This window comes from Urocampus carinirostris, chromosome 5 (assembly GCF_059441175.1).
Source record: "Urocampus carinirostris isolate Australia breed hairy pipefish chromosome 5, RoL_Ucar_1.0, whole genome shotgun sequence".
Taxonomy (NCBI): Eukaryota; Metazoa; Chordata; class Actinopteri; order Syngnathiformes; family Syngnathidae; genus Urocampus; species Urocampus carinirostris.
Window position 1 is genome coordinate 27,337,263 of NC_142353.1, and position 20,454 is coordinate 27,357,716.

General features: G+C 37.3%; 1 protein-coding gene and 1 long non-coding RNA gene across 9 annotated transcripts in view; both read right to left on the reverse strand.

Moving 5' to 3' along the window:
• The window catches only part of LOC148365907 (uncharacterized), a 57,927-nt gene extending 48,187 nt beyond the window's left edge, over positions 1-9,740 (reverse strand). The window contains exon 1 of the long non-coding RNA XR_015850429.1: positions 9,534-9,740. This is a non-coding gene — a long non-coding RNA (uncharacterized LOC148365907). The remainder of the gene's footprint in view (positions 1-9,533) is intronic.
• Positions 9,741-16,584: 6,844 nt separating this feature from the next.
• The window catches only part of mef2cb (myocyte enhancer factor 2cb), a 129,922-nt gene continuing 126,052 nt past the window's right edge, over positions 16,585-20,454 (reverse strand). For all 8 annotated transcript variants that reach the window (XM_088336369.1, XM_088336374.1, XM_088336372.1 and 5 more), the window contains one exon: positions 16,585-19,824. In XM_088336369.1, coding sequence (XP_088192495.1) covers positions 19,473-19,824 — 352 coding nt within the window. In that variant the 3' untranslated portion in view covers positions 16,585-19,472. The remainder of the gene's footprint in view (positions 19,825-20,454) is intronic.

Below are 20,454 nucleotides of genomic sequence, written 5' to 3' on the forward strand. Positions count from 1 at the left end.
AGGGGTTTAAAAAAGTACACTAGTTGTGGATTATTCCAGTGTTTTCAAATGAGTGTGCTGTGAGAACTTGAGTGATGATCTGCAGGAAATTGCCCAATTTTATCTTTGCAAAAAAGCCATTGTTCAGTATGTTTGTTATCTTCCAGTAATCAGCTGACTATCTGTAACATTCGTCCATAGTGGTAGGTGGCAGCAGATTCCTTTTTTCTCTCTTTATGAATCAATTTTTTGATGATGGCATAGAAGAGAAAAATATTTTTAATAACATTTTTATTAAAAAGCTAGCATTGCACTACGAACAAAATAATAAAATAGATAAAATTAAGTACAACTCTTGTTTGATTTTACTGATTTTATTTATTTTACTGAAAAACACCTGAAGGTTAGAGCCAAGTAAAAACAAGTACATTTTTACTGATTTTAAATATTGTTTTAGTTATTTTTCCAGACAAAAACAAGACACACGTATAGGAAAACTTAAAAAACTGGTTAAAATACAACAAAATCCCCAAAAAAAAGCACAATTAGTAATGAAAATGAAAATTGTATTACCTCCAGAGCCACAGTATTAGGAAACATTTATACAGTCATTTTGGGCAATGTGATAATTTTAACTTTAAAAAAAAACAAGAGGAAAATGGTATACGGATGTATTTTTTTGAAACATTTTTGACAAACGGTGAGCCTTGAGATTTTATAATCGAATAGGTGTACTTTGGGTCAAAAAGGTTTGGGAACACTGAAATAATGAATCACTTTAAAAACACTTGTTTTGCAGGGAAAAAGACCAAAAAAACAACCCGACAATAATCAGGGGATTATTTTGTTATTTCTACAAATGAATTAGGCAAAAAGTGATTGTCTTTGTTTTAAATAATATACCCGAAAATTGATTTATTTTACACTCAACAGTCGGAGGTTGTTGTTTGTTTTTTTTTTGATTAACCTAAACTATTGTGTTGTATTGTGTAAAATAATCCAGGAAAATGGGTCGAACTATTGGGTTTGTAAAATTTGAGGGATGGGCTGTACTTGCCCAAGATACAATACAGGTGCCCCTATGACCCTAGTGGTTAAGGGATACAACATCCCACCCACCCACATATAAACAGAAGTGAAATAACTTATCAAGTTTTTGACAAACAATACACTATTTTTAAAACCCAAGTATTGTTTTAGGGATTCAAAATTCTCCACATTCTTGAAATGTAAGCTTCTCAACAGTCAATATTTGCCATTTTAATTGTATTTCATGATAAAAGACAAATAATCAATATCTCATTTTGATTAAGTTGGAAACTTACTTTTAGGTCTTGAGAATTTCCCTTTTTTAAAACGGGCGGCTCACACTTTTTTAAATTACTTACTTAGAATTAATATTAGGTACTGTCCAGAGTTATTTCTTATGTGGAAATCTTCTCCTCTAGACAAAAAATGGTTCGTGGCAGGGATTGAAATTATCTTTAATTCCTGCATTCCACAAAAAGTTACCTCAAAGTTAAATTTTAGAATACTCAGATTTATAACATTTAATTTGATCAGATAAGCTGATCTACAGACTAAATAATCGTCATGAACTATAACAACTGATAATTCAGTTTTTACATGATGCATGTGATTTTAGATTGAATCTTCAGTAGAATTCAATTTCGAAAAATGAACTGCTTTCTAGAAAATTATGATAATTTAGATAAGAGATAACTAATAAATGCCTACTGAACAAGTCACATCATGCTAATGTGTGAGCTGAGACGCTAAAAATACACCTTACTATTCAATTACATTTCCTGGCCGCAGAGATAAACCCTTCATTAACTTTGTGGGCCAAAATCAAATATTCACACTCACAATCCCCAACAATAAAGTACAAACTATTTTCTAGAAATAATGGTTCAGGATTGTAAGGCGTGGGAGGGAGAATCAGTTATGGCCGTGGCTCGTGTGACGACCCAGCTCGCATGAACTATAACACTGGACCCTTTCATAAAGCTTGAGCTTAACCAGTGACAATGAGGATGTTTTGTACCAACTTCCTTGGAAAGCCGAATAAACGCAAAGATTTAAGAATGGACTCTTTGAGTAAAGGTACAATAGTTGTTAAATGTGGAATGGGTATTTTGAGGTCTCCCTAAAAAGGTGAAATATAAACATTAAATAAATAAGTATGACTAAATAATGCCCAGCTGAGTTCAAAGAACCTTTTTACACATTTTTTCACCACGCCTATCTGCTTTTATTTTACTTTTATCATCGGCGTTCCGGCCTCTGAGCACATTAGGTTTGAGGATAGGAGGTGGGGAGAAAGGGGGAAAGAGAAATTTCACAAGCGTGCTCAAGATTTACTTTTATTTTAGGATAAAAATGGTGAAAGTAAGAAAAGGACTGTTTCAAATACAGTCCAAACGCCAAACCAACCCCCCCAAAAAGACACATAAGTGCACGAACCATACAAGCAGCTTGACAGAGGCTGCAATGATGATTTTAAATATATTAAAGTTCCGGACACCACCTTTAAGGAGGCCACAAAACTATCACAAGCTTCTGCTGTAATGAAGGATGGATTTAAAAAATGTAGGAATGCATGGTTATTTTCGGGCTGATAGCTATCGGCCCGAATATATGATGTACAGTTCTCGGCTCTATAGAATAAAAAAGACCCGATAATTAGACACTCGACACCACACTTTGATTTTGAACAGTCGATTCTACTCAAGAGAAAGACACTGACTATCTATGCTCCTTATTAGAATATAAATTGATTTTCTATAGAAGTAGTAGCACAACGTGGTTGTGTCTCCTCTTTACCTCTGCATAATGTTTGCGAGGTACTTGAGAGCTCGGCCATATATAATATATATATATATCTATATATAATATAGATACATATGTGTGTGTGTAAAATGCACAAATATCACGAAGACTATGGCCAAGATAATAACCGGTTCATTATGCATACAAGTGGCGCTAGCGTGAGGCCTTCAAAGACCGTTGGTCTACTCCACGTCGCCCTCTTTCTTTGGGGATGCAGATGAGTAGGGTGCACTTGACATCCTTTATCGACAACTCAACTCCCCCTACATTTATCCCCCCCCACTGGCCCCCATGCACGCAAGCCCCCAGTTTTGTCATATCGGGGCCCGGTCATGGCATTGCCACTTGGCCCCAGCGAGCGTGGGAATGGGATCGCCCAGACGTTCACATCTCCTGCACTGCGCTTAACGGAATCAATTAAGCCCAAAGACCCCCACCCAAAAGCCCCAAAAAGCAGCCACTCTCCCCCACTTCTGTCGCCACCCTCCTACTCCTCACACCCGCCTGACCCCCATCTCTTGAAGCCCCATTTTTTGTCAGCGCCCCCCCCCCCCCTAATTATTGGCTCCTTGCTTTTGGGATGTCAGCACCATTCCTGGCCTGGCTGTCACATGTAAAAATGTATAAAGAACATATAATTGGCAAGAAAAAAAATAATAAATAGGAGGGAATAGAACTTTTTTTGCCTCAAAGGGTCACATTAAAAACTGGAAGGTTATGTGGTCCGCTTTAAAAAAAAATTACAATGCAAAGATATTGAGAATCAGGCTTCGAACAAGGTTTTCTCAATTGAAGCAAAATTGGGCTGGGGACCTGTTCTCAAAGGCAAACTAATGCTAAGAAGGGAAAAAAAACTAATACTCCTAAACAGCAGATGGTGTTAATGCCCTGCTCGATCTCTTCCACCTCTTCAGTCAACTGACATGCTTGCAAGGGACCACATCTAATTTTATTATGATTGTTATTTTCTTGTTTTCCTTTTCTGCCTATGAAAACGGTTGAGAAGAAAGTTCGTCACAATGGGAAGGAAAAGTGGAAAACAGTGACAATAATGATCGAGTGAAAAAGGGAAACAATTATGAAGTACGAAAATGGTGTACGAGTGTCTGCCATTGAAGCGCTCCTGGAAGGTACAGTAATTGGTGTCACGTTTTTAGCTTTTTTTTTAACTAGTATATTTATCTTTATTCAATACATAATCAAATAATTGGCAAGTATACACAGTACTTGAAGTTGTTTTTGTTCTGTTTTGTGAAAAAGGTGAATATATTCTACTGTATCTGCTTTTGCACAATCATTTTATTGGACGAATCTGAGAAGTGGATTTTTTTTTCTTGATTTTGGTTGCAGCCTGTCATTAGGGTGGAGTGGTGGGTCATAAAGTCAGCCCAATTAAGAACCAATGTCTTAATTTAAAAAAACATAGTCACAGTCATGTAAAAAACAACCCGGAACAGAAGCTGCTGGCGTTCTACAAAGCCACAGTGGAGACCATTCTGGCATACAGCATCACAGTGTGGTATGCTGGGAGCACGGCAGCAGACAAAAAAAAACATACAGGGAGTAATCAACACAGCCCAGAACATCATTGGCTGCCCTCTGCACCGTCTGGAGGACATTGCCAGCTTGCTATACACCAGAAGAGCCATTCACATTAAAACCTTGTTGCCCTCTGGTAGGCACTCTGGGTCCATTAAAAACAGGTTCAAAGACATACTCAGGGTCATCACTACCCTAAATGAGTAAGCAAAACTGTGAATATATATCTTGCGACTTATTTGGGAATTTTTGTTGTTGTTATGTTATTGCACTACCTTTTACTGCAATATGTTTGTGATGCATTATTTTTTTCATTGCACTATTGTCATCATTTGGTACCATGTCTAAGGACTATGTTGTACATATTTTTTCCTTTATCTGACAGTCTTTTGTCCAATTTTCATATTTAAAGTTATCATTACATGTTTCCCCTTGAGTGTGCTGTCTATTCCTGTCGCATACAATGTTTCAACGCGTTGATATCAATGACAATGAAGACAATTCCTTTATATTCTAATAACATATTTCGTTTTTTTTTTAAATTGCATTAATGGGATTTTTACAATGTAAATGTAATATAAATAATTCCTAAAAATGCAAAAATGAAGAATGACCCAAATATTTAGTGTATTTTACATGAAATTGTAGAAAATATACTTAATATTTTAAATATTTTTCCTATCTTTTGTTATGGTCTCTTAGCCCCCATACCACTAGAGGGCACAAACCGGGGTTTGATATCACCACACACCCGAGCCAAATCATCCTGAGCCATTTAAAAATACATTTTGATCAGCACACGTGGTTGCGTCGTGTTCATTTTGATTTCAAGCACCACCATGACGCTAGGTTTGTTTGTGTTTGTTTCTTTCTTCCTTGCTCCGTGTATTTTCTTGTTCCAGTTTTGGTCTTTGTTTCAAGTTTGGACATTTCCTTATTTTGTGAACCCATGTTTGCTTTTGTTACTTGGTACCTTCTTTTGTTAATAAATACCATCCTTCTTTTTGAGATCTGATGCCACCCCCACATGGGTCCATCATCTACCACCAAACCGTCACATCTTTAAATATTTAAAAAAAACATATAACACATTTCAATGTCTCCCTGGTACAGGGATTAAAGCTGAGATCTACTTTTTTGTTAATGATTATTAAAAAGGGCTACCAGTTTGATAAAATAACAATTTATCACGTTATTACCATGTTACTGCTACCAAATGTTACTGCTGCGGTACTATTGTGGTATTACTATGTTATTACTGTGTTATTACCAAATTGTAGTTAGTAGTAGTAAGGTCAAAATATTCTTAGTTAAGCACTTAAACATATGCCTTGTATAAGTTACTGAGTGATTTACATGTATGAATTATAACCTAGTGCTAAAACCAATTCAGGAAGAATTGATCACGGATTTAAATACACTGATAATGTCAATTATTTCCCATAAAATCACAGTTACAATGACCCAGTACCAGTGAACTAATGTGTTTTTAATATACATTTTAAATTGCAAACAAAACCATCCATGTTAAAATCATTGCTTTGGATGAAAAATCAGAAACAGTCGGTAAAGTGAGAATAATTTGTAAAGAATAATTCAATATATGGGGACCTTACCATTACCATTTTGTTTACTTTAGAAAAAAATCAACATTGGGAATAATTTGTAAAAATAAATACAAATAAATAACACAGACATATGTAAGATGACCATTTAGAAGGAAAAAAAAATGTTTTCATCCAAATTAAATTTAATTGATCACCAGTTTCCTCCGGGCACTCCGGTTTCCTCCCACATTCCAAAAACATGCATGTCAGGTGAATTGGCCGGTCCAAATTGTCCCTAGGTGTGAATGAGCGAGTGAGTTGTCTGTCCCCGTGTGCCCTGTGATTGGCTGGCAACCAGTTCAGGGTGTCCCCTGCCCACTGCCCGGAGATGGCTGGGATGGGCTCCAGCCCCCCCGCGACCCTAATGAGGATAAGCGGTACGGCTAATGAGATGAGATGATCACCAGTCTCCTGTCATAGAATCCAATGCATGATATTTACTCTTGAACAGTTTAAATATGTAGGATTTGTAGGATTTCAAATTCAATAATTGATTAATCGTTTTTCAAATAAATGCTAAATAGTTAGAACTGTTTACAATCTAAACCAGGGGTCAACAATGCAGTGCCTACAGGCCCCAGGTAGACCCCCAAAGAACACCTTAGTAGTCAATAAACCTGTTATGAAAATAGCTCAACAGTGATGGGTCATTGTAATTTTCTAGTAAACTTTATTTCTGTCTGGCATGATGGCTTAGTGATTGACTGAGCCTAGCTTTACCCTACTAATAATTATAACCACGTAATAAAATAGTAACGACATAGTAATAACATCCATCCATTAACTGCACAGCCTACCCTCAGTAGGGTCACGTGGGTGCTGGAGCCCATCCCAGCTATCTTCGAGCAGTGGGCAGGGAACAGACAATTCAACTAGCTCATTCAAACCTAGGGACTATTTGGACCGGCCAATTAACCTGACATGCATGTTTTTTTTAATGTGGGAGGAAACCGGCGTGCCTGGAGGAAACCCACGCAAGCACGGGGAGAACATGCAAACTCCACACAGGAAGGTTCGATCCCATGACCTCAGAACTGTGCCGCACACGCACTAACCACTGCACATGCCGTGCTGCATATAAGTATGATTACAAAAAATGTCTTAATAAATTTAGATCAAACTAGTAGCCCTTTACACAAGTCAGGAACAAAAAAAAAAATATCTCATTTTCAAAAAGGCTTAAAACATTCTATAAAAAAACTTATTTTGAAGTTGTTTTGTTGCTGCTTAATGTTATTGCACTTCTTTTCATTGCACTATTGTTATGACTCACTATTCTTTTTCATTCACAAGCATTGCACTATTATTATAACTGAGAAGAGACTCTTAGCATTGTTGTAAATATATATTTTTTGCCTCTTATCTGAAGTATTTTTCCTTTTTTTCCTTTAAGTCTTTATAAAATGTTTACCCCAGAGTGCCATGTCTAATCTCGTTGCATACAATGTTTCACAACGTTGATATCAATGACAAGAAAGACAACTCTATTCTATTCCAATAAAACACATTTTCATTGGAGTTCAATTCAATTAAAAAACGTTTTCACGTGACGCCGATGGTATGCTGCTGATGAATAATAATGGGCAGAGCTCAATTGGCACCCAGACCCTAGTTTGAACACCAATCAATTCCAAACATTTGTTTCACTCTAGATTGGTCAAATTTGGAGAGAAAAATGTAAAATAAAAAATCCGAGAAATGGGGCATGTCCTCGACGAGGCTGGAAGTGGTTTTTACTTTCGGTTATCTAGCTTTATGACGAGCAAAACACTCATACAGCTAGATAACCAAAGATAGCAACTCACTCCCTAATCTTCTGGCGTAATCCACAGTGTCCCATTTTTCAAGAATACATTTTAAAAAGAAAAAGGAAAAATCACATTTTGTTTTGTATTCCGTTCTTGTCAGTGCAGGTCACAGGATGCAATTTATTTTTTAAATCCTCTATATAGGGAAAGAAGGCGATTTTTCTTTTTTTTATTTAAAAAAAAGGAAAAATAATCCCAATGTTAATATTACATTCACTCGAGATTACTTGAATTGAGGGCGGTCATCCTTGCAAGAAGGGGGGCTTCATCTGCAATGCAAATAAGGCTGGATCCCACAAAAGACTCGCTCGCAGATATCCTGTGAGGCCGGAGGAATGGAAGGTGGTCGTGGAGGGAGGAGGACAATCCGTAGGGGACAATCCCTGTGCAGCATAGTGCAACCGCGTGGACCTCAATATTTCGGATTAGGAAAATCTAACGCTCGCTTTTCTTTTTTTGGAGGGACAAATCACCTAAGGAGCCGATGTCTCGCGTGTCCTCGCAGCCTGAGGGGTCCTCCCCCGTGTTGCGGCACCCCCCTTCCCCTCCTAGCTTCATAATGGGGCGCTGGACAAAAATATGGACCAATCCCGGTGAGGTCAAAGGCCCTCGGACTACGAGCATGTAAATGGGGTGATGTCATAAAAAAGGTAAAATCCCACCCACCACTTCTGCATCCGCGCACACGTCTGCACTGGAGGGAAAACGTCCGCCTTGTGCGGCAAGCAGCACCGTGTGCGCGCGTCCTACATTTCCCGGCAAGGATTTTTTTTCTTTTTATTCGAGAAGTACAAAAAAAAAAACATACAGAGCCCACTGCAACCCAAGCAATATTATTGCTTGCTCTGTGGACAATGGGTCCTTTTTTTTGCGCATATGCACCGTGCACTATAGAACGGCTTCTACTAATGCGTAATATTTCTTTTTCTTTAAGCTAAATTCCGACTTCAATGGAATTCATAACCTCTTACGTATTTATTACCCGTCAATCACCTCTAAGGGTGGGCGGAGCTAGCTCAGCGGGTGTAAATATAATTCAAGTATATTCAATGAATAAAATAAACCCAATATGATCAATTTTTGATCCTCCTGTCACGATTCTCTATACTTTCACAGCACTATAATTATAATTTATGCCGGTCTCTAAGCACTACGCTGTAAATATATTTTCTATCTATCCTGACATTTTTCACTTTAACCCCCCTTAAGTCTTGATTACAGTTTTATCCTGGAGTGCCATGTCAAATATCGTTGCATACAATGTTTCACCATCGATGACAATAAAGACCATCCAATTCAATTAAAACAAGAAAAATGCACTAAAAACACACATTCCTTAGTTTTCTTTTTTGAGCTTAATTAGCAAATGATAATTACAGGAAAACTCATTAAAGCTTCGCAACAGGCCTCGCGCATGCGCCTTGGCGTAGTCCAGGCATCAAAGTTGCGCGTCACTTTTAATGAATTCTCGTTGACGCGCGAGACTAACGCGCTTCTTTGGGATGCCAAATACACAAAATACACAATTTTGTCCCCTTTTCCACTAGGAAAAATGCATTTCTATGCAAGCAGTATTGTAGGACCGCACACTCAATTTAAAAAATAGAAGTTTTTGTTTTCAGGGGAAAAAGAGAGTCAATTCCAAAAGTGGGTCAAGAAGACAAACCATAAACCTAAATCCACTTTTCGTTCAACCACGTCATATTCAAGCAGCATTTTTTATTCTAGAACTTTTCTATTTACAAAAAGACGTAAAAGTTGTACTTACTCGTAACTCGAATAAAGAGACCCCTCCGTCGTTTCTCGTCGTCATACAAATATCCCTTTAAAAAACAACAGAAAGGGGAACATTGTGTAGCTTGGAAAAAAGGGGCTCTGCAGAATAACCTGCATTTGATGCATGCTGCAGCCGTTCTGAGCACACAGTGCGATCATATCCCGAGCACATGATAGACGGAGCTGGTTGGGGGGTGGGGGTACCAAAAGGAGGAGGATTGGATGGTGAGTTAGTAAATTGGGGGGGGGGGGGGGGGTAACTTTCCCATACTGCTGGTGCGTGCAAAGTTTTCGGTCAGTTGCATTGGGGGGAATAATAACGATGATGCATGTGGGGAGGTTGAAAAAGGGGGGGTGTTAAGTCTATCTTTTTGCGTGAGAACGTGGACAGAAATCCAAAAAGTGTCCCCCATCAAGATCTTTTGTCACAAAACGTACTCACAGAACCCCCAAATAAAACACAGAAGGGTATATTTTCTTTACAGCTCCTAACAGCATACGTAATTGGAGACTATAGACTTGAACATTGGAATAAAATATTTAAATATTCACTAAGTATCATTTCCTCATGTTAAATAAACTAAATGTTTAGGTCATTTTGTGGTTTATTTTTCCCCTAAGACTAACCCTTTACATTTTAAACATCCCATACATGTGAAACAAATGAAACATTTGTAATTAGAATAGAGTTGTTTTTATTGTCATTGATATCAACGTGCATGGTGAGCAAGTGTATGCAACGGAATCAGACAGCACTTCAGGGTAAACACGTAATCAAGACTTAAAAAAAAGGATCAAATACTTCCTTCTGCGTGAAAACGCGCACAGGAATCCAAAAAGTGCCGCCCTTATGAGATCTTTTGTCACAATAAGTGCTCCTACAACCCTCAAATAAAATACAGAGGAATCTATTTTCTTTACAGTACATACCATAGAATAAATTAATCTATAGAACAGGTCTTTATTGTCTTCGATACCAACTTGGTGAAACATTGTATATAACGAGATTAGATATGGCGTTTCGGGGTAAACGTATGATAAAGACTTTAAAGAGATTAAAATAAGATAGAAAACTGTCAGAATAAATAGGCAAACCATATTTTACGTAGTGCCTGGTGACTGGACCAAATATTATAATAAGGCAATGAAAGAATAGTCGATCACAATAATAATGAAATGAAAAGTAGTGTAATAACATTTGCGGCAAAAAAACAAAAAAGTATGCCAAATAAATCGCCAAATATCTTTTTTTTCACAGTTTTGCGCTCTTGTTTACATATATATGTACAAAAAATGATTGAGTTTACATGCGTATACATTTTATACGTTTATATGAGGGTAAATTATATGAATATTTGAATACATTAACAATTTTTTTCTCGGAGCAATGTCCCGCCTTGTTTAATTGATTCAGGCAGTAGTTAGGGTGCCCGTCTGATGACGTCACAGTGCAGCCTTATTTAAATAAGCCGATGCAATTAGCTGCATCCGAATATGCAAATTTGGATCTACCCAGTCAGTGTGCAAAGGGCTGCAGACGGATACTGGTCCTCTCTTGTTTTCTTTCCCACTCCCCTCTTTTGAGGAGACACATGAATGATTTTATTATTATTATTATTTTTATTATTATTTGTAAAAATCAAGACGTGAAGTGGAAGACGAGCTGCATGGAACACTGAAGATTTATTTTGTGTTTTATTGTGTTTTATATGAGAAGACTGCAGGCTTTTTTGACGGTATTATTTTTTTCCATCATGAAATGCATTTGAATTTATATATATGTCTTTATATTTTGGTCGTTTTGCTGCATTGTATTCGTGACATTGGGACTCATTTACTCTTGTTACCGTTAAAATAATGTTTTTTTTCCAAAATGTTTCATTTTCAGGCTAACATTGTGACAATATTAGAATATACTGCTAAATATAGCCTTATAGGCGCCGATTCCCTGTAAAGGCAACTGAGATTTGACATTCAAACCGTGATAATGATAATATATAAGACATCTCTACAGCAATTTGTTGCAGCACACGAACTCGAAGACGTCACGTGACCTTACCTTGGATTTTTTTATATCCCAATTGTCCTCTTCTTGAAGTTCTTCCATAATTAAATCGCATGTTTTCCCCTAAAATGGTAATAATAATAAAAATCGGGTAATGTTTCTGTGACATAATTTGATGCCCACCTGCCATGCCGTCCTTTTTTCTTCTTAATAAAAAACTATTTGTTTCCTGTAATTGCCTGAAGTGTGTTTCCAAAGATATGGCATTTAAGGTCACATATGTTTTTGTCATAAGAAAAATATATATATGATTTTAAAACGGACAATTGAAGGCTTAAGCCGTGATGCGTTCGCTTACTTTCTTTCCGTGTGTACACTGTCACCAATGAATATGACTATTGTTGTTGACAGAAAATGTGTAAGAGGGTTTTTTTGACATTTCTCTGCATTTTAAGTCTCGAAATTGCTTTTCCATTATACAATATGCAAACATGAAATTCAAAAACATAATAAGAGGCAATTAAGGGGTAAAGCTGTGATGCGTTCACCTACTATTGTTAACATATGCAAACTGGCACGTGCGGTGGGTTCATATGAATAAAATCAAATATTGTTTTTTGTCAGATGTGAGTGTTTTAGGTCCACCCCCTCCAGTTTTTGAATAAATTGTGCACGACAAGACGAACAGAAGTGAATTTAAAGTCTAACAAAAACGAAAATTTGAGGGCAAAAGCACCGGTACAGTCATACCTTAGCTAATTAGTGTAAGCAAACCAGCACGTGTAGTGTGTTCAAATATATATATATATATATATATATATATATATATATATATATATATATATATATATATATTAATTGTTGCCATTGACAGAAAATGTGTGTTTTTAACGACCTTTATATGGTTTAAAAGTTAAGTATGAATTTGAAAACACGAATAAACAACAAAATGAACATCGAAGACTAAAGCCGTGATGCGTTCACTTACCTTTGTTGACGTTGGCAGTACGTTGGCATTAATGCGACTCGTTAATGACATAAAATGTACGTTTCAAGTCATAGACTCCATATGGTTAAAAAAAAGATTAATAAATGAAAATCATAATCACTTTTCAATTAGCTATTTGCGATGAAATTATTAATTTGAATAACATTAGCAAGTATTGTCCTTTTGTACAAACAATTCCTGTAAGCAAATTTCGTTTGACTTCCTATTATTAGTTTTATTGAAGTAATTCACAAGTAATCTGATCCATCTAATCAAGACTAAATATAACCAACACTAGAAAGTAAAGTTAATTTGGGACTCAAGTCAAACATATGACCAAAAAACATGTATATTGTGCTACTTACACGTACTACAAAAACGATGAAGAACAACTCTCGGGTCTGTTTTGCGACTCTATGCTGACATCTAGTGGCAGTATGCTGGATGGGCACAATTGACTGTGAAAACCTGGTTTAATATTTTTTAAATCAAGAAAATACTGCCTTATTTACAACTAAAATAAAAATTAAGCGATATTTGTTGGCAAACGATGTCAAATAAAAATGTGATCAATTTTGAAGTATTGGCTTTTTAAATATATTTTTCGCTGCATTGGGAAATGGCGTGAATAAATTCATTTGACACCGTCGTTTACATTCTAGTAAACATTTCGTATTCTATTTTATTTATCGACTGTTTTCCTTTTCAAGGAATGAAATGTATTTATTTCTTTAAAACACAATCCACGACACATAACATGTTAAAACACGTGACTAAAAAGACACTACGAATTTATTGCAAAATCATGGTTAACATCTGCGTTAATTTTATTATGCAGTAAAAAAGATCAACTCTACAATAACACAACAATTTCAGTGAAATTATCCAATAGAAGTCATTTTTTAATTTTTACGTTTTCAAGTGTACAAATCAAGTAGGCCTATTTGTTTGAGGACATTGCACTGTTCACATTTTAAAAGTCAATTTGGATCTGTTGAACACGAACATGAAACCATTTATAAACATATTTGTTGTTTCCGATTATGTGGACGTTATTCGGCTAATATTTTTTTCCAATGGTTATAGACATTACTGGGCTAATTCGATTTTTTCAACTACATGTTTTGCTCAAGTATGCATATTTTATACTTGCCGTTTCTATTATACATTATATTATGTAAATGTCAATAGAAGGGAATTTACAAAGGTCATCATTCCAGAACAGCAAAAAAATGCAAAACATTGGAGCTTCATGGAATTCTAAATCATATTTCGTTTCAATCTGGCCTGAAATCACACGCAAACAAATACCAGTTGCACGAGGAAGATTAAGATGTAGGTAAACCATACAATTATTCCATTTCGTCCACTCTTTTGTAAAAAAAAGAATACCTAAACGAATTGAAATAAAAAAAACAACAGTAAGGTTTAGAGACATTACGCAAAAATATCTCTTAAGATGTTTTTTCCCTCTCGTTTGTTGTGCAATCGCTTGAATCCACTCTAAAATGAGAAATCAACGTTTACAGGATTTTAAATCAATCACGCACAATAAAAATACAAACAGAAAGTCTTAATTAAGATAACAAGAGAAAAAAATGCAGGTAAATGACATTCTACAAAATACAAACCATAATAAGAAAAAACAGACTATTCGAATATTACGGGCCATTATGCGCATGCGTGCTCGGATCGAAAGTTAACTGGCGAAGACCAGTTTATTTAACCTAAAACTCTTGAATTCTGCAGAAAAACGTGAACCACGTACTTGAGAAGAATCAGAAAAACACAAGTATTTTTTTCCTCCAAGATTGAAATAAATTGAATGGATGCACAGGTGGGCTTTCTCCCCTTTTACGTGCAAAACGTCATCTGAGGTACAGCATGATACTTTTATTTTTTTAATCTCCTATTTTGACTACAGATGATGACAAAAGTCAAACAAAAAACAGAAAAACAAAAAAAAACTATAATACAAGACACCTATCTAAAGTTATCTTATCAAAATAAATAAAAATGGCCTTTTCTTGGAGCCCCAAAAAGGTTTGTTTCAAAGACCCTGCCAAATTTAGTAACTTTGCATTTTCATGATGGAGGCTTTTTTTATTATAACTAAAAAGACTAAAAATGGAATTGTGTTTTTTGGGGGAGATTTAGGTCATTTTTGTAGTATGGTAATTATTTCCTAACCCAGAAAGTTGGGTCCGAAGGGAGCATTGGATTGGCCTGTTTTGGACTCAATCTGTTTTGAAGCAGTGTATACGGCCATTTCGGACACAATGTGAATTTGGATTGGTCCATTTTGGAGTCAATTTGGGTTATTTTGACTCAGTGCTATGGATCCACCAATATTTGACCCAATTTAAGTCCATTTTGTGTTATTTTGATCCAGTGTTTTTAGAAGAAGTGTATCGTACCATTTTGGACCTTTTTTGAGTTTGGATTGGTCCATTTTGGGATTTTAACTTGGGTTATTTGACTCAGCATTTTAATCCTGTAACACCCAGTATTGTCATATGGCAACAGAACTGTTACGACAGCCAAACGTCTCTAACTTTTTTTTTTTTTTTTTTTTTTTTGGGATCCCGTTGTACCTGCCCAGATTGTAATTGGGTAGTTGTGTTAATAAGTCAAGCTCTTTGGTCCCGAAATCGCAAATCCTACGAAATATCTAATCATCGAAGTCTTTCAGGATGTAACTAATGAAAACAAGTCAAGTCAAGTCACATTTATTTATATAGCCCTTAATCACAAAAATTTCTCAAAGGACTGCACAGGATTACAATGACACAATTACCTGATCTTAAACCAACAACCACTGTCTAATGACAATCTGAGCAGGCACAAAAGGATCAAAAGATAATACAAACGTAGTCTTTGGAGAAAAAAGCAACTCACTGAGAGATGTTTGGGGGGTGGCAACAGTTACATTGCCATATAGCACCACTCAACTTTACACGATTTGAGGCAATGAAACCATGGACCAAATGTGAGTTCAGAGTGGCCCATTTTGAGGTATTTTGACTCAGTGTTTTTAGAAGAGGTGGCTCGGGCCATTTTTTTATCCAATTTGAGTTTAGAACGGTCCATTTTCAATACAATTTGGGCAATTTCAGTTGGTGTTTTAAGAAGCAGTGGAATGGCCCAATTTTGGACAAAAATCAAATTTAAATTGACTGATTTTGGATGATTTTGATTCAGTGTTTTTAAAAGCAACACGACATACTATTTCGTACCCAACTTGAATTTACGTCAGCCCATTTTTGTCGATTTTCACTTAGTGTTTTTACAAGCAGTGGTTCTGCCAGTTTTTGGCTCAAATTGCGTTTAAGTTAATCGATTTTAGACCCATTTTTGTTTATTTGGACTTTGTTTTTTGAGGATTTGCACAATCACAGTCTGTACCAGATTTGAGCTTAAATTAGTGCATTAGGGACCCATTTTAGGTTTAGATTGCCCCATTTTGGGTTTGGATCACTCCATTTTTGACCCATTTGTGTTATTTGGACGGAGCATTTTTTTAAAGCAATAGATTGTCCCTTTTGGACCCAACAAGAGTGGGTCAGTTTTGGACCCATTTTGGATTATTTTGACTGTCATTAGAAATTCTATTTGGGATTTAGATTGATCCTTTTTTGATCGATTTTAGCTTATATTAACCCAGAAGCAATGAGTCTGCCCATTATGGACCTAATTTGAGTTTAGATCAGTCCATTTGGGACACACCTTGTGTTTAGATCGTTCCATTTTGGACCCATTTTAAGTTATTTTGACTGAGCGTTTTAGAAGCAGTGAATGGCCAATTTTGTAACAAGTCTGAGTTTAGATCAGTTCTTTTTGGACCCATTTTGGGTATAAGAAGCAGTGGATATGCTGATTTTGGACCCAAACTCAGTTTTAACCGATCCAGTTGGACCGGTTTGGTGATTTTTTTTGACTGTGTGTTTTTGAAAGCAGGAAACCGGAACATTTTTTAATGTAATCTGAGATGAGATGGGTCCATTTCGTGTTGTGTTTTTTGATTTCACCTAGAAACGAGTCAAAGGACAGTTTTACATTTGAATATTTTTTATTGTCATGTTTCAATGCTTGCAAAATAAAAACATAAATGAAGGTGAAAATAAAAAGTTTACAACACACAAATGCCACTGGCTTTGGTTTTCTCCACTCGCTCGCCTCCAACACCTTTTAATTTTCCCACTTGGCCTTCTTTTTTTAGTACTGAATTGAAAAGAAAACAAGAAAGAGTGAGAAGAACACTGCTAGAGAGGCTCTGCCCCTTGTTTGTATGCACAGACTATACAGTAACAACAAAGTGAACCTGCATGAAATATGCACATTGAAATATCATAACACTTAAATGACAGCAGATTCGTGAGTGGGAAAATTGCTGAACAAAAACGTGGCATCTTCCTCCTTGTGGCTATTTGATTTGAAAATAATCCAACCGGAGGGGAAATGCACAATCTCATTCCTCGCCGTCCTTTTTTTGCAAAAAAAAAAATTAAATAGCTCCTCCGGGCCCTTGTCCGTATTCAATAAGTTACAAAGCTGGAATAAATTGCAGGAAACGACACCGGGGCTCGAATTTAGAAAAACGAAAACCAAACAACATGTGCAACTGCACATCAACTCCACTAAAAACCCAACAAACAAAAAAATATTATATATATTTATATATTAGAAAGCTATACACAAGCATGTTAATTTCACGGATGTTTTTTTTTTCTTTTTTTAAAGATTCTTAATATTACCATTATTATATATCATTAGAAATACACGTTTAATAACAAACCTCTACAAAGATAAAACAGTTGAGCAAAGCATTGGATCTCAATCATGGCTTTGGGGCTCCAAATACCCAGAATTCCCCCCCCTCCAAAAACCCACCCGTAACCCTTTCCACCCCCCCAAACGGTGGTGGGGTGCGCTATCCTTCTCTTGTTAGCAAAGCTATCAAAAAACACATTCCGGCTTATAGAAACTACAAAAAGCCACAAAAACTGCTTTGCATTGTATTCCTTTCATATGAAAATAGAAGCGAGTGTATTGTACAATTTTTTTTTCTTCATTTTTTTTTTTAATACTGATAATTAATTCTCTAGCGCACTCCCGGATCGGACGTCCTCCCTCCTCCCATTTTTCCCCAAATGGGGTTCTATGACCTGTACAATCCTTCAAATTTTGCATATTAGCTTTTACCTTTAGCGTGTAAATAAATCTTGAAATGTCTGGCAATCACCCCCCCCCCTTTTTTTTTAACTTCTATTTACATAAATACGTTGAACCTGCAACATGACATCATCTAATGTTTAACACACACTTGTTTTTCGCCAGGGAGACGGTACGTAGCGATGAAAATCGGACAACTGTACACAGTGCTAAGGTGCCGTCCTCTTGCACTCATGTTCAATTTTTTTTTTGTCTTTTGTAGTCAGCGACGTTTCTCTGCGGTGGATTGAAACTGTAACAGAGTACCTGCTATTGTTGACGATATGCATATATGTACACGGGTGTCACGATATATGCATTTGTAATCGATTCGATGCATAGATCCCCAACTGAGAGTAGAAGGGCCCCACTGTCTTCTTCAACCGACCCCCACTTCCCTTTAAATGACATCTTCAAGAGCCTACCAGTTGATGTAATGCAGTGGCGTGCACAAATAAAAGTATACATTCAATAAATGAACGATTTTGGGTTAAATGCAATTACTTCCCATTGCCCTTTCCACTCTGTTTTGCTGCTTACTCTAGCAACGTGCATTCACGAGGAGACGAAGACAGTGTGTAATAGAAAGGCCAAGAAGAAAGGGGAATATGAAATTAATTGGGAAACAGGAAAGGGAGAACAGGAAAGGCAAAGGGGAAACTTAAATATAAATGGAAGAGGGATAGGAAATCAGAACGAGGAAAAGAAGGGGAAAGGAAATGGGAAATGGGGAAAGAAAAGGGAAATGAAAAGGAATGGGAAAAGGAATGGTAATTAGGAAAAGGAAGAGAAAAGCAAAATAAAATGGTAATGGGAAGAGGGAGTAGTAAATGAAAGAAGGACGGGAAAGGGGGGATCTAGAGGGGGAAAGGAAAGGGTGAAGGCAAGGAAAAAGGGGAAAGAAAACAGCAAAGGAAATGGGAACCGGGAAAGTCAAAGGAGAAGGGGAACGGAAGACGTAATGGGAAACGGGAAAAGGAAAAGAAAGCCAAATGAGGGGAGAAAAAGGCAAAGGAAAATGGGAGTTGGAAGTAGAAAAAATAATTGGGAAAGACAGAGCTGAAAGGGGAAGGGGTAAGCAAAGGGAAAAGGAAGAGGGGAACGGAAAATAGAAAACCGGAAAGGGAATTGAGAAAGGGAAGGGGAACAGCAGAGGAAAATGGTAAATGGAAGGGGAAAGGAAATTTGAAAGGCAAAAGAGAAAGGGAAAGGCAGATGGAATGGGAATGGGGGCGGAAAGAGAAGGAGAAAGGCAAGGTAAAAAGCAAAGAACTCAAGCCTTCTTTCACAAAGAAAAGCCGGTAGTTCTCCCGGGTCCTGCCCCTTCACCATTGTTAATGCGCTGAAAACCATTATGAGAGGAAATTAACCAATTAACTGTGTTTATGTAAAAAAATTATGGGAGGGGGGCGGGCGCCTCATAATCTAGTGCGCCTTATTGTGTGAATAATAGATATTTGCCAGTTGTTACTAGCTTCAATAAAATAATCCCCCCCCCAAAAAATTGCCAACTTCTGCACAAAGCCAGAATGTTCAAAACCACCCTATGCCAATCCGTGCACGCCACTGATGTTATGTCATATAAGCACACCCACACATTCAGAAAAAACACACAAAAAACAGGCTGTAGACTTTCCAGAGACGATTCAGTGGGGTTGTTGTTGTCCAGGGGGCGGCGGAGGTGGCAGGGATGAGCAGTCGGGGCCGAGCGAGCAGAGGGGTTTCTATCATGTGGCCCAGCCTTCGGACAAGCGCACCCGCTTGACGGAGGGGCTCTCGCGCTCGTCCATGGGCGGCCGAACCAATCCCAGAGGAGAATGGAACTCGTTCCTGTGCTCGTCGCGATCGCTTCCTTCGTGGGAGCTGCTACAACTGCTCAGGCTATCCACCGGGGAACGGCCCGAGTCCTGGCGGGACGAGGGGTTCTGAGGGGCCGCTACCCCGCCCCCGCCGTAACCTCCCGGTGTGCTGCTGGTGCGATCTCTAGGAGGAGAAACAGGTTCTGACTTGATGTGCAGGCCTTGAGCAGAGGGCAGGGAGAGATTTGAACCCTGGCATAAGTGAGAACTAGAGCAATTTCTGTAGGAAGGAAAAGGGAAAGGAAAGGTGTTACAAAGATTCAGAGCACACAAACATGCATTTTTCTTCCGGGAGGTGTCAAATTTGTGCCTTAAAGTTTTGAAAATAAAATACAGTACAAAAATGGGTGATATCTGGTACAGCGGTGCTTCGACTATTGTCTGGGATTCAACATAACATGTTTTCATCGCCGTCCTAGAAAACAAACTATATACAATGATACCTCTTTTACACAAGAATTTAGATATAAAAATTGTATTTGCAACAAAAATCTTGTTCGGTTTATGAAGAAAAATAACGTTCACTAGCAGTCCCTTTACCACTAGAGACCGCTCGAGAACGCTCATCGCTTGTAACTGCTTACAACAGTGTTAGGAATAATGTCTTTACAAATACGTCATTCGAGGAACGAAACGGCTCCATGAGCCGTCTCTTGAAAGTGGGAGTTGGCTTCACCATCCCAAGAGCCGGTTCCCTTTGAGACGCTATTTTTCCCTTGTGATGGGTCAAAATGCATTTTATTTCAGGGATTCCGTGCTGCTGACGTTGAATTTGTTGAGAATAAAAAAGGTAAACATTGTTTTGCTTTTTTCACATCATTTTTTTGTAGATTTATAAATGTTCCACTTT